Below are 20,470 nucleotides of genomic sequence, written 5' to 3'. Positions count from 1 at the left end.
CATGTATAATAAATTAGTTAATTATTAATATTTAATAAATTCAATTTTCTTAATTATACCTCGCTAAAATTATCAATATAACGAAATAAAACAAATAAAATATTTGTAAATTTTTATTTTTATGATAATATAAAATAACTTGTTGCTTTTAGCACGTTGCCCTCATCGGTCATAAATACGCTCTCATTTATGTCAGTTGCTTTAGGATTTTGTACCAGAAATCATTAAATGCTTTGTAAGTACAAGTGAAAAATTGCGCAAATATTTTAATTTATAATTTTCAAAACCAAAATATATCAGTAATTGCTTTAAATTCACTAGCCAGTGTTCATTGCTATAAAAAATACTTATAACTACATAAAGTCAATCTTCTTCAAATATATATATACATATAATCAAATAATCAAATATATATGTATATATAGTTAGTAATTATTAACCCACCTCTCTGAATTTTTTTTTTATACTTCAACTTAATATTTATATTAGTATGCCTATTAAATTATTAATTTAATAAAAAATTATATATATATATATATATATACAAATATCTTTTTTTTTTATAAAAAGATTAATCCAAGAAATAGGACAAAAAAAACTTATTAATTTAGTAAATGTTGTGCAAAAACTAATATATTGTATAATAATTTAATGAAAATTACTTAACTATTAGGACAATCCAATAAAAAGGACATCAAAAAATTTGACAATATAAGTAACTTATTGAATATAGTACACGTGTGTGTGTGTGTATATATATATCTATACATTTTTTTGAAGTTAAGACAAAAAAAAAAAAGTAATTATTATAAAAAGTAATTTTAAATAAAAATATTTTTAATTAACAGTTATTTTAACATAATTTAGAGTTTGACGTAATTTAATTAAATTAATATATATTAATTATGCTTGTTTATTTTTTATTTTAATTACTACGACATTCTTTGTCTTTCTTTTTTTTCCCCCCTACATATACATTGAATTATAATATTGGAATAATATTTAACATTTTTATTTGTAAAATAAAATTGTTTAATGAATGTCTATAGTTAATTTAAATTATAATGATAACATTGTAAAATAATTATTCGAGTAACGCATGAAATATACTATAATTTAAATTCATAATACAATATTTGAGTAACACGCCAAGTATATATATATATATATATAGTTTGAATTGAGAATCTTACAATTGCAATTTGTTATATAATCATTATTGTAAAACCGTTTGGTTTAATTAGCAAGAGATAATTATATTTTAAATATAAATTTGTAATTAAAAATCATTAATGCCTCATTAATATTAATGAGTTCGAAAAATTTTAATTATTTTAATTTATAATTTTCTAACGAACCTTTTAAAATTAATTAACTATTTCATAGAATAATTAAATTAATTCCCAATTGTCATTATGTAGTTATTTAGTAATTATTTTTTGATTTTTTCTTGTTATAGATAAATTAAAAAAAAAGATATTTAACTAAATAATCAAACTACTTATTTTAAATTCAAATTTAAATTGTATCATTTATTATTAAAAGGGCAAAAAAATAAAGAAGGAAAAGAAAATTTACGCACGTGTGCGAGATGTCTACGTGTGTGCTCCTCCAACGGCTCCCAACTATTCTGATCCAGATGAGGTTTTCTTCACCCCACGGCGCACATTAGTATGAGCCCCCTCTTAAATCTGTTTCCACATAAATCCAACTGCAAATGGTATTCTCGTAATTCTCTCTGAAAATTTTCGCGAAATGCCATATATGATCAAATGTTATATTTCCCGCCTAAAGAACCATCTCCCTCTTTCTCACTCTTCTCTATATATACAGTTACACGCATGTTCAAACAAGATTTCTAGGGTTGTTTGCTCATCTCTGATAATTACATGCTACTGCGATGCCGGGTTTCGGGAATGTTCCTCTCATGTCGTCTCTCACTCTTACTCGCTGCCCTAACTTGAAACTGGTTTTTGCCGATTCGGCGGATTCAGGCGAGTCTCCTTGCCATGACTTGGTCAAGACCCCAGCCGGGGAATGTAATTTGGACCAGGGAGACCTGCAGTTACCATCAATGGAGAAATTAGAGGAGGAGGAGGCTTGCAATGGGGACGGGATTAAAGTCCTAAAGCGAAGCCGTGGTTCACTGTGTCGAGCCAAGAAGGCGGAGAATGACAAGGGTTTGATGGATCACGTGAAGGACTGGGTGGAGAAGAAAGTGGAGTCAGAAGTTCCGGAATCACAGTGTTTTCTTCCCTTTCTTGTGGGCTCCAAGAAAATGGTACTCGATGTTCTTTTTAGCTTCCCTTTATGTCTGTTTAATCGCTTAATCAATTTATAGTTAAGTTAATAAGAGACTTTTTTAGTTGATAAGAGAATTCGAGTAGAATTCTAAAACTTCTACAAATTGTTGTTCTCTGTTTACTATTTTTTTGGTTTGTATAGAGAATTTGGAAAGAGAAAAGAGAGTAAAGTTTAAAGAAGTTGATAAAAGAATTGTTGGGATAATCAGACTACAGCAAGCACTATCCTAGATTTGAGATGTCAGAAGCCTAATGTTGATACGGGGCTTCAGTAAAGATAGTCTTTTTTTTTTTTTTTTTTTTGTCTTTTAATCTTCAGTATTGTTCTATTTATGGCCAATTGGATTTTGGCTGCATATATTTTCTTTGGAATTTGGCACTTTCAATAAAGACAAATCGCATGTCAAACTTGTTCTAGGATAATTTCCTGAGTATTTGGTTCCCCGAGATTATTGGAAAACCCTGCAGTTCCCGTTATGCACTGCTAGTAAATATATCCCTATTGCAACATTTTAAACTGAATTGCACCAACCAGGAAGGTAAGGAGATAATTGAATAGCAAACTTTTATCCGAATTAAACTTGTTTTCTCTTGTTATAGTAAAGCTTAGAGAGGAGAGAATGGTTTTGTTTCTTTTCTATATGTATGTTTCTTTTCTTTTCTACATAGTAAAGCAACGGTTTTTCCTGAAAAAGTGATATATTTCATTCATCATGTTATTTATTATACACCAAATTCTGTCTCTTAACCCTTTGGTTTCATCTCAGGTTGAATGTCTTGCTTGCCATAAGCTTATCAACCCGGGAGAGGAGCTGTTATGCACTGTTCGTGGATGTCAAGGAACTTATCACTCAGTCTGTGCAAAGGATAAACTTGGCATCTCTAATCTGAAAAAGTTCAAGTGTCCACAACATGTAACATCTTGTTAACTCTAATTTACTTTTTCTTCTCAAAGAGATCTATCTCCTTAGATTTGTTATAATTAGTGCTCTACTGTGGTGAGTTGCTTTACTGAGTTTGATAAAAGCAGTCTTGTATGGTTATTAAAGAATTTGTGAATGCTTGCTAGGGTTGCTTCTTTATGTTTATTGGCAAAGAGAACCACTTTTCATGACTTGTTTGTATTGCATTCATTGACCATAAGGGTGGCTCAGCAACTTGTCTTCTTTTGTCTACAATAACGTATTAGGTTGCTTTATATATTATGGGGTTTGAGACAGGTTGACCTCAAACTGCCAATGATGGGCTATGTTGCGTAAATTTCTCCAGACGTATCTTATTCTGGATCTAACTTCAATTTGCTAGTTCTAAATAAGCCAGTTGTTGCGTGTTAGTTTGATGATCCTAATCCTGTTGTTTCTTCCTTTTATATTTTGTAAATTCAATAAACTTAGTACCATATCAAAAAATAACAATTTAACGCCATCATCCTGGAACATATATAGTAATCATGGAGCATGAGCCGATACTTTATTTAGTACTAGTTATAGTTACCTCACTAATGTTTTCTTATCAACAGGAATGCTTCGTTTGCAAACAGAGGGTAAAATGGAGATGTGTGCGATGTCCAGTAGCTACACATGATAAACATGCTCCATGGCCAGATGAAGTGATTCATTTGGAAAGTCAACCTGGATCAGCTGTTTGCTGGAAGCACCCAATGGATTGGCGACTAGATAGGAAGGTCGATTTCTTCTTTCCTTCATAAGATATTTCCCCTGTTTCAAATACTATATTGTCAACTAGTTTATGATTTCTTGATCAATAAAAAAAAGCTGCATTGCACCGAGCATGAGCTCTTTGGCTGGTGGTAGGTTGTTTGCATGTTGGTTACCACATGATCTATTTAAGAAAATAGATATGTTTCTCACAATGAATTTCATTCAATTAAACATGTTTACTTTGTTATTGATATTGGTTAGCATAGGGGTCAAACTAATCAGCTCAATAAGAAATAGAGAGTTGAGAAGGAGAGGTAGATAAATTGAGAAAAAAAGAACAGCACAAGCTGAAATAAGAGCAATAGGCTCCTTTTTTGTTTTTAAATAAGAAATGGTGGCTTCTTAAAGTTATGACTTGCTATGATTGGCCCATAAGGTACAAATTTATCGTACCATAAGACTAATCATAAAAGAAGTAGAAAACTACAACTCATAATTCTGCTTCATTAAAGATTTTATTACATATAAGTATCTTAGAGAATCTAACTAAATACCAAACTACAATTTAAACAGGAAAGCCTAAATATAATAAAATTCTAGACATAGTGGGAAACCCAAAAAAGTAAACAACATTAAGAGTATATAATGCAAATAGTAGAATTGCTTGCTTTCTCTCGACTAAAGCTTTCAGAATATTTAATTATCCAATATTTTCATTTTGCTTTGTATTGGTGCTTAGGACCATGAGTTCAAATCTCAAGAATCTTGTCCCTTCTCCTTTGTCTATTATAGGGCCTTGGAGCCATACAGTCCATGCTTTATTTTTAAGTTCGACTCCAAGTGTTAAACTCAAAATTTACTTTGTACTTTAGGAGGCATATTGATAATATACATGGTAAATGATAGACTGGGCTCTCTTACTATCATAAGCTTTTAGAATCTTGGTCTCCCAATTTTGTCTGGATCAATTCTCTTGGGGTTGAGAGATATACTTGCTGATGCGTTCGAACTTTTGTTTTCAATTGTCACCAAATTACCAAACAACGCTCTCTACATGCTTCTTTGTCATTCTTTGCAAATTAAAATATTAATATTGCACAATGCTTTTCAAATTTATCATCCAAGAACCACTATATTGAAAAATATTCGTGTACCCTCCTCTAGAATGATTGACTTGTTTTGTGAATAGTTTGTCTGTAAGATTATTTTTCACAATAAAAGCTAACTTTTTGATTAGGGTATTAGAGAATAAATTGTTAACTTTGTCATTTTATCAAGTTTAAGATGATTGGTCATTTACTCAATTATTTAATGAAATCAAAGAAAAGGTATTGAATTTCAACTTTGAGATTGTCTTTTTGTTATTTTACATGTTTCTTGCATGCAAAGCTTGTGGATATGTGTTTGCATCATTTAGGAAAGTTGAAATTGTTATTTCAATTGCAAATAAGGTATATTGGTGTATAAATAGGAAAGTCGAAATTGTAGGAGCAACTTAGCCTTTTGAAATAATTGGTCACCAACTAATTATTAACTAGGACTTTCCATAAATGTAAGAGAACATGATTTCTGAAGACCCAGTAGGCTTAGGAGATGAGACTTTTCCCCCAACACCTTCATTTGGGCTCCCTTATGTTCCCTGTGGAGGTCATGTATTTCTGCATAAGTGGCTTAATAATAGTCCTTGACATGTCTAAGATGCAGTGGGCGTGGGTTACATAAGGAACTTGTGCTTGCTCTCTCGCATTGAATCAGATTATCTTTTGGTTGTAATACCTATTTGACTTGAATCTTTTGGTACCAAAACTATTAAGTTGGAGATTATTTATTTGTGAAAGTTTTATTAGGTTTAAGAACTAAATAGTACAACCCCAACTTTCCCCCTTTACATAATATGAAATCCTAAACAAAGTCGTATGAATTCTGATGTGAATCCTAGTAAAAGTAATTCTAACCAAAAGGTAATCTTATTACATGTACGAATCTGAAAATTTGTAACCATAAAGGACCATAATATAATTAGCTTCCTAATCAGTACTAGAAACTAAAAATATTAAAACATTAATTATGCTCCCTAGTAGCTATACAATCAACCCTCGCTTTGTTAATTTTCATGTTCATGTGGATTTCATATTTAAGGATAGATGCTTTGGGTTCTTAACACAGTTGCCATTGAATTTCAAAATAAATCCTGGGGCAGAACTTTGAACTTCAGTTAACATATCACACTTGAATTTTACTTTGGACTTGAATATTTTCATTGTTTATGACTTGGATCTATTTAAAATTCCACCAAACAATTTTGTTGGGCAAATTGGGTTAGAAGTGTTTGAAATGGGATGCTTGCTGGTAATGTTGTCGAGTGCTTCTTGAAGGTGAAGATGTTACCCTATCTGTTGGAGCTGCCTAAAGGCTTCAAAATAGAGTTCAGATCTGCTTTCTTATTTGAATTAAAGCAGTTTGGCTTTGACTTGTAAGTCCACAAAATCTACATGATGTGAGATCTCAATACTCAAATCTATAATTCAATATTTTATAAATAATCATGTAAATCATCAAACAAGTTACTAAATTAGGGTGCCTTATATATAGGCACCAAAACAAAATTAAAATAGAAAGTCTTACACCCATGTAGGAATTCTATTGAATAGAAAATAGTCAATTAATTAAGTATTATAATAGGAAGAAGTAGAAAAGAAATAGAATCTTTGTATTCCTTTTAATTTAAAATATTTATTATTGGTTCTGCATTAGTATGGCTCTCAACATTTTAATAGATTTAATCTTTACCTGACCAATGACGACTCTATTGCTATTAGATTTGAGATTCCAGGGCTAAATTGTTTTAAAATATTTTAACCTTAATCCAAAGTAAAAGACTCCTGGCATTCTTGTATATTAGCTATGGCTTTCTTCACTAATCTTGTGTAAAACCTATGTCTCCAGGAGTGTCAAAAGCCTTGGTCAAGGTTTAAACAAGGGTGTCAGAATTCATGACACCACCTGTCAGAAGGTTTTCGTGTCCAGTATATGATGTCTCTAGCAGATGTCTATTATGTCAACTTATATTCTCCTTGATGGCTTTGCACCTTTTTGTCTTAATTATTTGTTGAGGTTTTATCTCTCCTTTGATATTTTTTATTGATTAGGCTGGCTGATAGAGACTGATATGTTTGTTGAATAAGCAGCATGCAGTTGCAGGGACAAAGATAGAGGTCAGTTTTATTCTGCTTTGTTAATGTTGTTGCTTGACAGATACGAAGTGGACCTATATTTTTGCAGCTGCTTCTAGGAACATGTATAATTTTTCTTATTTTTGGGAAAGAGAAGGTGAATTTTCATTTAGAAAAAGTGATAAGTATGACGCATTTTTGAATTGATATCTCCACTGGCTCACTGATGATTAATCAGAGTGTGCGCAAAGATAGCAGCTAATGCCCCTGGCACACACTTGAGCCTATGTGACCATTGACACAATGGAGGCTTAGTGCTTAGAGGCTTATATATCTAGAGACTATTCCTGACTTTGGATAGAATGAAGAGAAAATACTGGATAGTCACATATCAACTTCAAATTTGAATGTCTCTTCTAGTTGCTAAAATACATACTATATCTCAGTTTTAAGTCTTAGAGGTGAAACAAGGACTATCACAAGCTTTTCTAATAATTAAGATGCCACGGGAAAATCACACTGAACAAGAGAGAATACTACGAAGGTGCATGCCCATATTATGTGCCAGGGCAGATTAGAAGGCATGATTGTGTTTTGCATCATGTATTATCAATTTACTATGACATCTGTTTATCAATTACTTTATTCAATGAGCTAATTCTTGCCTTTGCTTGATCTCCTAGGAAGTATTTTGCCAATTGCCTCTACCATATGAATATGAAGAGTTCAAGATTGATTTTATGTCGAAGGACTTGATGAACAAAGGAGAGCCGCCTCCATATGTGCACATTAGGCGCAGTATCCAATTTATGCTCTCTGTTAGGAACAAAGATACTGGTGAAACACCAAAATGGTTGTTGGGCGGGACGAATTTTTCTTGTGATTTTGCAATGATATGCTAGCTCCTAGTCTTACTATCCCAATTAATATTTGACCATTGGACTATCCTTAACTGAAATTAGATATCTATCTAGTCAAGAAGAAGCGTGATGATGCCAATGATGATGTTGGATGCACAAATTGTAGCACAACATGCTTGGAGGATTGTGTGTGCAGGTATTGCTTGATTATCTGCTAATTAGTTTACATGATGTCTATTTTTCATGGTTTTCTTTTTCCTTTTCAAATATTAGCATGTAAATTTTTAGATGGAGACAAGTCAAGTTAATCAATAACAAGTTTTTTTCTTCTTTTTTGGCAATAGCTGATAATCAGAATTCTCTTCCAAGGGAAGTATCGCTGGCAGAACTTGTGTTTTATGATGTTGTTTTTTACTACATCTTTATCCTCATTTTAAGTATATTAAATGGATACTTTTCTTTAAACATTTTGTCATGAGCAACTGTTAATATTTTTTCCATCATCTATATGTTTGAATTTGTAAATGCTTATGATTAATCATTCTTTTTGTTAATTAAAATATTTAGAACTTCAATATGTCACCGGTTAGAATTATTACTTGGTTATACCTTGTACTAGAGTTCAATGCATAAGCTGCTCTAGGGCTTGCCGTTGCTCAGAGAACTGCACCAACAGGCCATTTCGTAAGGAGAAGAAGATAAAGATTGTTAAGGTAAGAAATTTTCTTTCGGGATAGCATCATTCTTTTTTATCATATGATATGAGCAGAAAATGCTCTGTCCTCATTAATTATATTTTAGATCTTTAAATATTACGGGGGAGATCTTGACCACTAAATTACTCTTTCCCATTAAACATATTTAGGTAAATTTTTTGATTGCATTTTTAATGAAAAACTAATCTTTTTTAAATTTTTTTCCTTTTCCAGACTTTGCTTTGTGGTTGGGGAGTAGAGGCAGTTGAACCCATAAATAAAGGAGATTTTATAATTGAGTATACTGGGGAAGGTATTCATTTGCTTTTATTAGCTATTTTCACCTATTGACATCTAGTCTTCTTCTCATATTTGTTATTGCTTTGGGAAAAAAATTTGTGGAAAAGGAAATTAGTTGACATCTAATCTACTGGCTCAGATCCTCTTGCCATTTTTTTGAGAAGGGATCCATGAGTTTCTGAGGATATTAATTTGGTCGTTTGTGCTTGTAAATTTTTTTGTCGTTGCTTATTCCGATATTTGGTTGATTTGTTAGTCTTTTCAAGTTATGTTGGCATAAACCTCACTGCTCTGTTGAGATTTCACTTTGCTTTCTATTGCACTACTTATCTATCTGTGCAGTCGGAAAGTTTTACTATTGCTTAGCATTCTCTCCAGTCAATATTTCAGTATCTCTTTTTTGTCTTTTGAAAAGATTCTTTTCTCTTTTAAATTACAGATATTGAGTTTGTAATTTTTGTTAAGTACCTCCATGTTGGTCATACAAGCCAGTCAATTAGGTGTTATAGGTCATTTTTAACCATGATTTCCTAGGAATGATGAACAATATATGGGATGAATAAATAACTTGGAAAGGGAAAGAGATGGATCTTTTATAGACTAGAGGATGATTTTATTTTTATTATACTAAGTACATTATCACTTCTTGTGGTTTGACCTAATAGTGATCTCTATGGTCTTTTTTATCCTCTTAACTGCTTAGTATTTTGTTCTTTGAGTTTCATAGTTTTGCCAAAAACTGTTTATTTTTTTAGGATGTCCATACTTGTCTAGACTTCTAAAGAAGAACGAGCGGAATTTCATGGCTAAATACAATCTTTAGGAAAAATGGAAGACAACAATAAAAATATAAAATAAACTTATAATTTTATATATAACAAAAAAATCACAAGGATAGAATTGGAAGAAGACAAAATTTCTAAATCTAGTAAGTTATTATTTTTCCCAAACTTGCAAGTTACAATTTCTCTAACTATTTCAATGCAAATCAAATCTATAAGAACTTAGAGTTGACTTATTGAACAAACATAATTAGTTCTAGCATTTCTTATGCTTTATTTGAAACGGGAAGGAAAAGGAAAGGCTATAAACTCTAGTTACATGCACATGTTTGAATCAGTAAGCTGATTTGATGCTATAATCATTTGAGACTTGGCCGTTACTTGCGTGCAGCGGGCCACGGTTATTTTAATCTCCTGGTCAAGTGCATTAGTAAGTTCTTTCTTGTACCTATACTTCTACTATAAGTTGGTGACACTTGTTTTGGTCCTTTTTAGCAGAAGAAAAGGTAGAAGGATATGATGGTGAATAACATAATTGGGGAATGTCAACATGCCTTTATCCGGGGGGGAGATAGACTACCCACACCGACTTTAATTACTAATGAACTAATGTATTAAAAGAGAGGGGGAATCCTATCTAAACTCGACATGGGGAAGGTTTATGACTATGTAAATTGGAATTATATGAGTTACATGTTGACAAGTATTGGCTTTGGGCATAAGGTGGTGCATGTGGATTATGACCTTCGCCATGATGGTGCATTTGCTGTGATGGCGAGTAGGGGCTCAGGTAAGGAAATCTTTTATCGCACTTCCTCTTTATCATTGTTATAGAAGTTTTGGACAAGATGCCATGGTAGGGTGGGCCAAAGAACTTGGGAGTGTTTAGGGGATTTGAATGTGGGGGAAGGGGAGAATACGGATGAAATGGCGCATTTATTCTTCGCGATAACAGACTGTTATTCTGTGAATCGGATGTCAAGGCCATTCTCAATATCTAGTGTTTTCTTCTTAGTTTCCAAGCAAGCTCGGGTCTTAATATTAATCTTGCCAAGTCGCAATTAGTGAGTTTGTGGATGATAGTGGAAGTTCTGTTATGGCTAGAATTAGGATTGCAGATCATCTAGCTTCCTTATTAAGTACTTGGAGATCCCCTGGGGGGTGAAATACATAGATATTTTAGATTGGGACTTGGTGACGACGAGGTTGAGTTCTGTTCATTAGGATGGAAGAGAAACCTCCTATTGAAATGGGAAAGGCTAACCCTCATCAGAAGTATCACAACTAACATTTCAATTTACTGCACTTCATTGCTGACTTTGCCAATTAGTGTCGCCAAGAAGTTGGAGTCAATCCAATGCAAATTCTTATGGGGCCACTCTGATGAGGAGAGAAAATATTACCTTGTCACATGGACATAGTTAAGCAATCGATCCTACAGGGAGGAGAGGGGTTTTGGGTTTTAGATCTTTAGTTAAGGTGAACAAGGCACATCAAAAGAAGTGGTTGTGGAGCATGAAGCTTGTGGAGAAGGACTATTAAGGCCAAATTTGAGGTTGATGGATTGAATAGGTTTACAAGGAGTCTTTCTAGGCCACAAGGTTTTGGGCTGCAGAAGAAGATTTGCAGGGGAGGGATGAGTTCATGAAATGCATTAAAACGGAGGGTTGGGTCTGGGGAGAGAGTTGTGATGAGTGGCTTGAAGGTGGGGCATTCAATTAGTTCCTCAAATTCTTTTTCTTTCTTGGCACAAGGGGATCATTGTTCAAGGATCCTTTCATGTTTCTAGTAGTAATAGTTTGTGGCTTGTGTAGACCGCTAGATATCTTGATGATTGTGAGGTTAGTGAGTTTACCCTTTTCAGTGCTTTTGACCAAATGTATCCCAATGACGATAAAGATTAACCTATTCAGAGGCTTAACTCAAAAGGTTTGTTTACTGTGAAATTCTTTTACATGCCCTCTTGCAAAAAGAGCGAAACCAGCACAGAGCTACCTGCTAAATTGATCTAGAAGGTTAAGGCACTGATGAGGATGGCTTTTTTCACCTGGGTAATAACTAGAGAGTGTATTCTCACTCTAGATAAATTAAATAGGAGGAGAAAAATCTTGATTAATGATTGTTACTTATGCAAGAGGAATGCAGAATCATGTAACCATATCCTGTTATGATGTCCTCTTGCTTACTGCTTGTGGACTATGGTCTGTGATCTACTGGCATCAACTGGGCGATTGCTGACTCGATTAAGGATGAAATTGGGGCTTGGCATGATGGGGTTAATAGGGACAAAAGGGCAAATCTCATTCCTTTGGCTACGTTCTGGAAAATTTGGAAAGAAAGGAACAAGAGAGTTTTGGAGGGTTATGAGCGGAGTTACGATAGGTTTAAAGATTATTGGTTCCGGATCCTAAGTTTTTTTATAAAGAATTATCCTCTTTATGCTATTGAGGATTAAGAGGATTTGATAAATATTTTGCTTGATATATAAATTTGGTCTTGGGTTGCGCCCTCTTAGTGCTTATGAATATATATTATTATACTTTTTCTTTCAAAAAAGGGAGAGAAAAAGAGAAGATAGAAGGATGTGGAAATGCGTGACAAAAATAGAAGGAATGACACTTCTCTTTTACTTGGTAGGCCTCATTGGTTCGTAGATTTCAATGTCAGAAATGAGAAAGAGAAGACAAAGATTTGAAGGGATTGTTAGGTGCTTAAAAATATTCACTCTTTTTTAACTTTTATCGCCCCATTATTGTGTTTGATAGTTTCCTTACTATGCACATTTTTTGGTTCTTTTATTAGTTACCTAGATCACAGATTTTTTATCTCTTTGATTTTTCTACCAATCTAATTTTTTTCTCTACTCCTTATGTAAAAGTCCGTAACTAAAAGAAAAATGTTTATTATCTAAATGCGGAAGTAAATAATAAAGTTAGAGTTTACATTCCTTACACAGTAAGTTGGAATGTCGAATAGGGTTACGATAATACTTTTTATACATGAGTTCATAAAGAAAGACAAACGATAATCAAAATAAATAAATAAATATTGTAGAGAGTTAACCTCTACTAGCACTTGAAGGAGAGTCCGAGAGATAATTTACTCACAACCCTCTTATTGATCGAGATCTGAATATTGATTTTCTTGATCTGAATATTGATTTTCTTAATCTGAAATGGTTAATAAAAGGATAAACTACATTAGCAGTAAAAATATCGCACTAATCATTGATACAGAAAATCGAAGGTTGGTAAAAATTACAAAATAACTAACGAAACTTTTGATTTAAGTAAATATATTTAACTTTAAAACGTTTTATTCCGTATTTATCGTTACGGGCCCAAAGTCAACCTATAAAAACAAATAATCAAATGATATTTTAATTTCATGTATAACATTAGTAATTTTTTCCTTTTAACTTACTTATTTGCATCCTGGGGGTCCATAGGGATATCCCTCTATTTGTGAATTCAGTATCTCGATTTGACAATTAACTAGGCTGTTCCCATACCCCGTCCGGTAATGGGCTCCAACATGTCATCCCCTTGATACTTCATCCGGTATGAGGTGAACTATCTTTTCCAAATCTTTTCGGTATGAAACTTCTTAATCTCGTCCAACTGAGGTAATTTCCACAGTAGGGTTTCTTATGTATTGATTCCGTCCACTCTTTCTGAGGGCATCCAACAAGCTTTCATATATATAGATTCTCATCGTCCAAATAGCCACTAATCGTATATTGCACATTCACAGATTAATTTAAACGACATTTAAACAAGCGATACAATTTACATAACAGAATAACCAAGTAATCAGATGCCTACATAGTCAATACAGGGGAATTCAAGTAAACCAAATAACTGAGAATGCAATTTAAACTAACAATTTAATGCACACAATGCAATAGTAAACATCTTAAGCAATATAAAAGAAAATAAACAGTAAACCAGGGCAATTTTACATTGATCAGTTCTGACTTCATTAGTGATCTGTAATTATTGTTAGAATTTTTCTAATTTTTACAAAATACGGGATTATTGATTATTAAACCTTAATTTATCGTAATAGATAATAAGGTGATAGATTTTATTCCGATCAGTGTTTCGAAATGCGGTATTACTCACTACGCCTCTTAACAGAGTTCGGGTTTTCTGAATTTTTCCTGCAAAAATTAAAATACTTGTCACGTACCCAAAAATACCAAAAAACCTAAAATCGGTCTTAAAACTCTTTTCGACCAATTTTAGAGTTCCAGCACGGCGGCGCCGTCGTGCTCCAGCACCGACTCCGCCGCCCACGATGATGGTTTGCCTTGATCTGGCCGATTTTGGATGATTTTACACGTATTCTTGCGAAGAAACATGTTAGAAAGTCTCGATTGGGTAAAAAAACAAAAAAAACTGAACTTACCGACGGGAGGGGTCTCCAGGTGCGGTGGCTTTGCCGGTTCTCCTTCGCGGCTGGGGTTTCTTTTTCGGCTAATCTGCACAGAAAGGGACGGTGAATATAATGGTCAAAAAAATCGTGTGAAACGGAAAATAGGAAGGGGTGTCATCGGAGAGAGTTTACCCGCGATTTTCGGCTCACCTCCTGTCTCATTTGCTCCAATATGGCCACAGGAAGACTTGGAATCGAATTCCAAGCGAGAAAGAAAAAATTTTACTTTTTTTGGCAGTTGGTGGTGGCTCCCGTGCGGCGGTAGCCGATGGTCGGCTTTCTTTTTCACTGTCTGGTTCTCCTTCTCTGGCGAGGGTAGAGTGGCTAGGGTTAGGGTTCTCTGGAACGTGATGCTTAAATATCCATTTCGTGTCGATTTGGGTCATTCATTCGGGAAGATGTGGTTCTCTCTCATCCGTTGGATCTATTCTATTCGGAGAATGAATATTGGCGCACGTTCAGATTGAATCTGACCGTTCGATCGCGCCTAAAAAGAAAACCATTTGGGTCGTTCACACGCGCGGGATGAGATCTGGACTGTCGTATCGCTGGACACATGGATCGCTCGCGTATCTTCCTACATGGTGCTGATGTCAGTGGGGTTGCCACGCGGTGTGCTCCAGTTCACCGAGGCGGTTGACTGAGTCGTGCCAAGTGGTCAAACTTTTTCTTTTTGCATTTTAACTTCCTATTTTTAATTTTTTTTTTCAAAAACACATTTCAAATTCAAAATTTCACCAATTTTCTCCAAAATTATTTTTACTTTGGTTCTTAATTAATTTTCGCAAAAAAATTCAATACAATTAAATTAAAATAAATAAAATTACTTATTAAAATATTTTTTTAAAATAAGAAAAATCATCCTGGACCGATTTTCGAACCCAAGTATTGTACCTTACCTAAGAAAACATGTGTAATTGCTGATTATGGCATGTGACCCTAAGTGGGATTTATATGCTTTATATATTGAGATGCTCAAGGTACTCTTTTGCTTGTTTTCTCTTGGTGTTGCATGCTAGTATTAATAAGAGGTTTGAACAATGAAGATTTAAACTAAATGACATCTTTTCTTTTGTAATTCAAAATCTTATATCTTGTCCATTTTTACAAATTTTTTTAAATGATGAGTACTAATTAAATGATTGTACTGTTTCAGTAATTGATGACGCCTTGTGTGAACAAAGGCTTTGGGACTTGAAATACAAAGGCGTGAAGGATTTCTATATGTGTGAAATTGGGAAGGATTTTACAATTGATGCTACGTTCAAGGGAAATTTATCTCGATTCTTAAATCACAGCTGTGATCCCAACTGTATCTTGGAAAAATGGTTAGTATAGCTCTTTTTGTATTTCATGGCCGTCCATGGTTTATAGATTCTTTTCTTCACTTGACATTTTCATTAAAATAAAAAGACATTAGTAGATCTCTGTCATCAAGGTTGCTGGCAATTTATGAATATGGAATTATGAATCACATTTTGTTCTTCATTTGGGCATTGGATCAATCAATTTTTGACCAGGAATTTGAACTTTTTGATTTGGGCTCTAGTTGGGACATCCTATTTGAACTCAAAAATCTGCATTTCGATCCTATGCTATGATGATATAGGACGATGTGCATGAGATTTTTCTCGTTGCACTGCTAATGTTGGATATCTATAGTTAGCCCTTATAATGTGTACAAATATGCTATTTTTGGCTGTGTGCCAACCGTGTTCCTGCCATTGCCTTGATGCAGTGTGTTGTTGCCGAGTTTTTTTATTGGCATCGATCTTGCACAGCAGCCAGGCAATGTTACCCCAATGTGGTCTTATCCATTTTGTTTTGCTCCTCTACCAGGCAAGTTGAAGGGGAGACTCGTGTAGGCGTATTTGCTGCTCAATCGATAGAACCGGGAGAACCACTTACATATGACTACAGGTAAATCGGAGATGTTAACCATATCTTGATGCGGAAATTGGTATTATTAGTCTTTGACATGTTTCGTAAAAAAGGATAAATATACTTTTTTTACGTATTCTTTTACTTGTAACTTTGACAATTAAAGTTTATGTTTGGAACAAATGAGCTTCATTGGTAGTAGTATTTATTTGGGGTCTCAGCTTATTTTGATTATGAGAGGATATGAAATTCTGCAGATATGTGCAATTTGGACCAGAGGTGAAGTGCCACTGCGGGGCTAAAAATTGTCAAGGCTATCTCGGGACCAAAAAGAAAGTCAATAACTTGGAACTTTGCTGCTGGGGTTCAAAGCGCAGGAGATCCACGGTTCGCTTGCCTAAACCCAAACCCCCTACTGTATGATGTAATTACATCAATATAATTTTATACTCCTACTCAAGAAACTCATCTTCAATAAAATCAAATAAAAAAAGGAAAAAAAATATAGAAAACACAAGTCACCCTCTTGTTCTTTTACCTCATTTTCATTCTTAATGATAATAATTTCATTTTTTTTTAGTGCTGAAAATTATATTCTTCATGAACCAATTCATTTCTTGCTTCTTTTTCCTAATTATTCCTTATGGGTTTCTGCCATCTCCCAAAATTTGCCCCCAATATATAATATTTCCTTTTGATATATGCATGCATATTTTAATCTCAATACACAAAATTTGCCCCACAAAATTGGCCCCATGCCTAATGCCTTTCAGAAATTCCATGGTCCTTAATTCTGTCAACAGGTAAAATTTATGTTTTTATGTGGCTCCATATCTTGAAGAATATTGAAATTCTCATATTCTTATTCCACTATATATACATATATATATACACACACACACACACGGTTTTCAAACCCACAACAGAATCAACCACTAATTTTATGTATTAAAGTGCATATAAGCATTATTGGGTCTATCATATGATTCAAAGAACTGCTATATGTAAGTTTTGTGAATTGTTTTGGGTAACAAGCAATTTGCCAAATCCTCAAATAATTATTAATTAGATTATTGTGCCAACTATTCTTTATTTACCTATAGGCATTAATTGATTCTCCCCCTCCTACTATTATTATTCTCTCTTTAAAGGATTGAATTTGGAAGGCATATATATATATCTATATGTGTGTGTGTATATATATATGTATTATCCTAATATAGAACGTGTACAAAGCTAAATATAATGATTTATCCAATGAAAAACTGAATTAATTATATGAGTTGGATTCTTTGAGCCATTTGGTCATTACAGAGATTTGTGTGTCCCAATCAAATTTCTTTGGAACATCACAAGTTGGGGGGGGATGGTGTGATCCAAATCTAAATGTGAATAGTGTCAACTTGAAACTAATTAGGAAGATACATATGTATCTATATATGTATATATATATATATATATATATATATGTAAAGGGGATTCTAATTGTATTAATGGGAAATTGAGACATGTTTCTCAACGTATGAACCCGCAATGAGGGGAAAATACAAAAAGAAGGATTCTAAAAGGGATTAAAGTATAAAAGATGAGGGTATATTGTGAAAATTGATGGGTTAATTATTCTGAGTTTTTGGAATCTTAGTTTGGTTCAACAGTGTATGTTCTTGATGCCATACTTCTTTAGTGGATTAGATTTTTGCCTAAAACTTTGGAGTAAGGAATTTAATTATTCTGATTATTTTATACGTTAATTTTAAATAGTTCGAAAATTAAGTTAAATTATAATTGTTATATTTTTTAATTTTTTTTTAAAAAAAATTGGGATACGCACACATTCTGATACGTACGATCTCTCTAACTCGTGATTGAATTTGACCAATTTCGAATAAATAAATAATTTAATTTTATTTTTGAATTAAATTAAATCGAGATAACTGGTTATTATATGAATATTTTATAATAATTAAATTCGATTAATTTGGATAATTATAACGAGATTAATTCAATATGAATTTAGTCTCGTTGTTGAATTCAAAATTCACTTTTTAATGCTTAATTGCCCAATTTTTGAAATTTGCTTCGGTCTCTTTTTTTGTGGCAGTTGAAATATCAATGAGTTATATAAATTTATACAACTATATGGATAAATATATTAATATATATGTGTGTTGACTTCATTAATTTATATATTTAATACATGCTGACCATGCTGGGTTAGTTTGATCAGGTTAACATAAACCTTGCCAAAAATTTTGAACAAAGCAAGGATAAACATGCACCCATACATACCCACCTATATTATAGGTGTATATGTATATATGTGCTCTAACCCTTTCAAATATTGTAGAGTATATATATATCTTAATTGCTCCTGAGAAATTTCCTGCACATCTTCTCCAAACACTTCCTATCTGGTTCGGCAATCTCCAATCCAAGCTTAGCGTTCTCAGCAATCTCCATCTGTATATTCATCAATTATTAAAAAAAACCAAAATACATATAAATAGTATGTATATAAGTGTGGAAAGTGTATATATATGTGTGTGTGTATATATATATATTTATACCTGAATGGAATTGCTGGTAAGAAGACGATCAATGAGGTTGAAGAGAATGTCTTTGGTGTATTCAGGATGACCTTGAATTCCAAGAATATGATTTCCAATTCTGAACATCTCCACACCTGTTTTCTCTGAAAATCCAATCACTTCAGCCCCTAAAGGCACCTCCCATACCTCATCTTGGTGGCATTCAATTATAGAAAATGAACATGGATTTTCCTCCTCGCCAAACAGCCTAAACGCCGTCGTATCATTCACAATCTTCACCTCCCTCAACCCAATATCCCACCCTGTACACGATTTCCCAACTCTACCCCCCAGCGCCCTGCACAACACCTGCATCCTCACAAATTTAATTACCCACATAATTTTACTGTCATACACTACATTTTCTATACATAACAAACACACACACACATATAGATATACCTGGTGACCGAAGCAAATGCCGAGGACTTTCTTCTCCATGGCGTCTAAGACCTGGAGAAGAAAACAGAGCTTGAGAATCCAGTAATCGTTGGCGTAGGCGTCGTGAGGGCTGCCGCTGACGACGAATCCGTCGTAATTATGGAGTTCATTCATGTCGGGAAACTCTCCTTCCACCACTCTGAACAGTTCCCACTTATCTCCTTCTTCACCGAATGCAGCCACGAAGACATTGAAGTAACCTCCGTATACTTTCTTCGCGTAGTCTGAATCCCTCGCTGCTAGCAGAAGCCCGAACCTTTTCTGATCCCCGCCATTAGCCTTCATCTTACTTCTCACCCTCTTTATATTTCCACTATATATATAATACTGTATAAGTAAAATCAAGTCTTCTGAACGGAATTTGTATAAAAACAAGCAATACAGCAAGAATTGTAAAGATAAGAGAGGATTTTGAATTTCTGGGTATGGAAAGTTAAAGAGGAGGAGAAGGCCTATATATATACATACACATACAAGAATTTTATGAAAAGAGATAGAGCTTCATTTAGAAGCTTCCATGTGGAAGAGTGGAGAATTGAAGAGGGAATTTCTGCAGATAATAAAAATTAAATGAAGAAGATGGAAAGTCATGTCTTTGGTCTGAGAGTATGTAAATTATGAACAGAGCACCATGTTTTTGACATGTCAGCTTTGGTTGTCCGAATACACGTTTTCTCCTTTCCCATTCGGTACTTTCCTTTTCGAGCTACTAAATTTCCATGCGGTATATAAATACAAATGTAATAGAAATTAATCTTAATTAAAATAATATTCTAATATTAATTAAAACGTAAATAAATAATTAAATCGGGATATGGAAGTCAAAGCCGTGGGCAAAATAGTAATTTAGTAGTTTCCGGATTGGAGGTTTCGTAACCCGCAAGAGATAATGCCTCCGTGCTGTACTACTACTTCTGGGACGTGTTAAAATTCTTCCACAAGATTATTTCAATACTCTGCACCTGCCATGCCATAACATTTTGTGTAGAGTTTAGGGATAGAATTAGGTTTTTTTTTTTTCATTATTACGATTTTGGTAAAATAAATAATCTATAATAATTAAATTTATTTAATTATAATAGTTATAATAAATTATCATACGATTTACTAAAACAAAAATTGATAAGGTAAAAGAAAATTTTTGAATGAATCGATCAGAAAAATTAGTTCAGTTCTGTTGATTTTTCATTAAATCGGTCAAAAATTGATAAAATTTTTTATTTAGTAATTAATTCTAATTTAGTAATCTTAAGATGAAAAAATTTATTTTTTAAAAATTAATTATTATAAAAATTAAATTAATAATTACATATATTTAGTTAATTAATTGAACTTTTCATTTATATCAT

General features: G+C 33.3%; 2 protein-coding genes across 2 annotated transcripts; one reads left to right on the top strand and one right to left on the bottom strand.

Moving 5' to 3' along the window:
* The first annotated feature begins 1,735 nt into the window (after positions 1 to 1,735).
* SDG4 (SET domain group 4) lies at positions 1,736 to 16,667 on the top strand. Its single transcript, XM_088207753.1, has 11 exons — positions 1,736 to 2,281; positions 3,071 to 3,217; positions 3,823 to 3,987; positions 7,153 to 7,179; positions 7,821 to 7,935; positions 8,100 to 8,193; positions 8,617 to 8,710; positions 8,927 to 9,005; positions 15,368 to 15,539; positions 16,051 to 16,131; positions 16,350 to 16,667. The coding sequence occupies exons 1-11, from the start codon at positions 1,901 to 1,903 to the stop codon at positions 16,513 to 16,515; spliced, it is 1,521 nt and encodes a 506-aa protein (XP_088063879.1). The 5' UTR covers positions 1,736 to 1,900; the 3' UTR covers positions 16,516 to 16,667.
* A 1,575-nt stretch (positions 16,668 to 18,242) lies between these two features.
* On the bottom strand, positions 18,243 to 19,810 carry LOC148253121 (gamma-glutamyl peptidase 3-like). The gene is made up of 3 exons (XM_088208237.1): positions 19,083 to 19,810; positions 18,660 to 18,989; positions 18,243 to 18,552 (listed from the first exon to the last, which is right to left on the bottom strand). The coding sequence occupies exons 1-3, from the start codon at positions 19,404 to 19,406 to the stop codon at positions 18,454 to 18,456; spliced, it is 753 nt and encodes a 250-aa protein (XP_088064363.1). The 5' UTR covers positions 19,407 to 19,810; the 3' UTR covers positions 18,243 to 18,453.
* Positions 19,811 to 20,470: the final 660 nt, after the last annotated feature.

Source organism: Carica papaya, chromosome 7, assembly GCF_054855325.1.
Source record: "Carica papaya isolate Zhongbai chromosome 7, ASM5485532v1, whole genome shotgun sequence".
NCBI classification, from domain to species: domain Eukaryota; kingdom Viridiplantae; phylum Streptophyta; class Magnoliopsida; order Brassicales; family Caricaceae; genus Carica; species Carica papaya.
This window is presented reverse-complemented; position numbering and strand designations above follow the sequence as displayed.

Coding starts and splice junctions, on each gene's coding strand:
- LOC148253121 (XM_088208237.1), bottom strand. CDS start 19,406: ATGAAGGCTAATGGCGGGGATCAGAAAAGGTTCGGGCTTCTGCTAGCA. Junction 18,990..19,082: donor GCATTTGCTTCGGTCACCAG/GTATATCTATAT, acceptor GTGAGGATGCAG/GTGTTGTGCAGGGCGCTGGG. Junction 18,553..18,659: donor TTACCAGCAATTCCATTCAG/GTATAAATATAT, acceptor ATGAATATACAG/ATGGAGATTGCTGAGAACGC.
- SDG4 (XM_088207753.1), top strand. CDS start 1,901: ATGCCGGGTTTCGGGAATGTTCCTCTCATGTCGTCTCTCACTCTTACT. Junction 2,282..3,070: donor TTGTGGGCTCCAAGAAAATG/GTACTCGATGTT, acceptor GTTTCATCTCAG/GTTGAATGTCTTGCTTGCCA. Junction 15,540..16,050: donor AACTGTATCTTGGAAAAATG/GTTAGTATAGCT, acceptor CTCCTCTACCAG/GCAAGTTGAAGGGGAGACTC.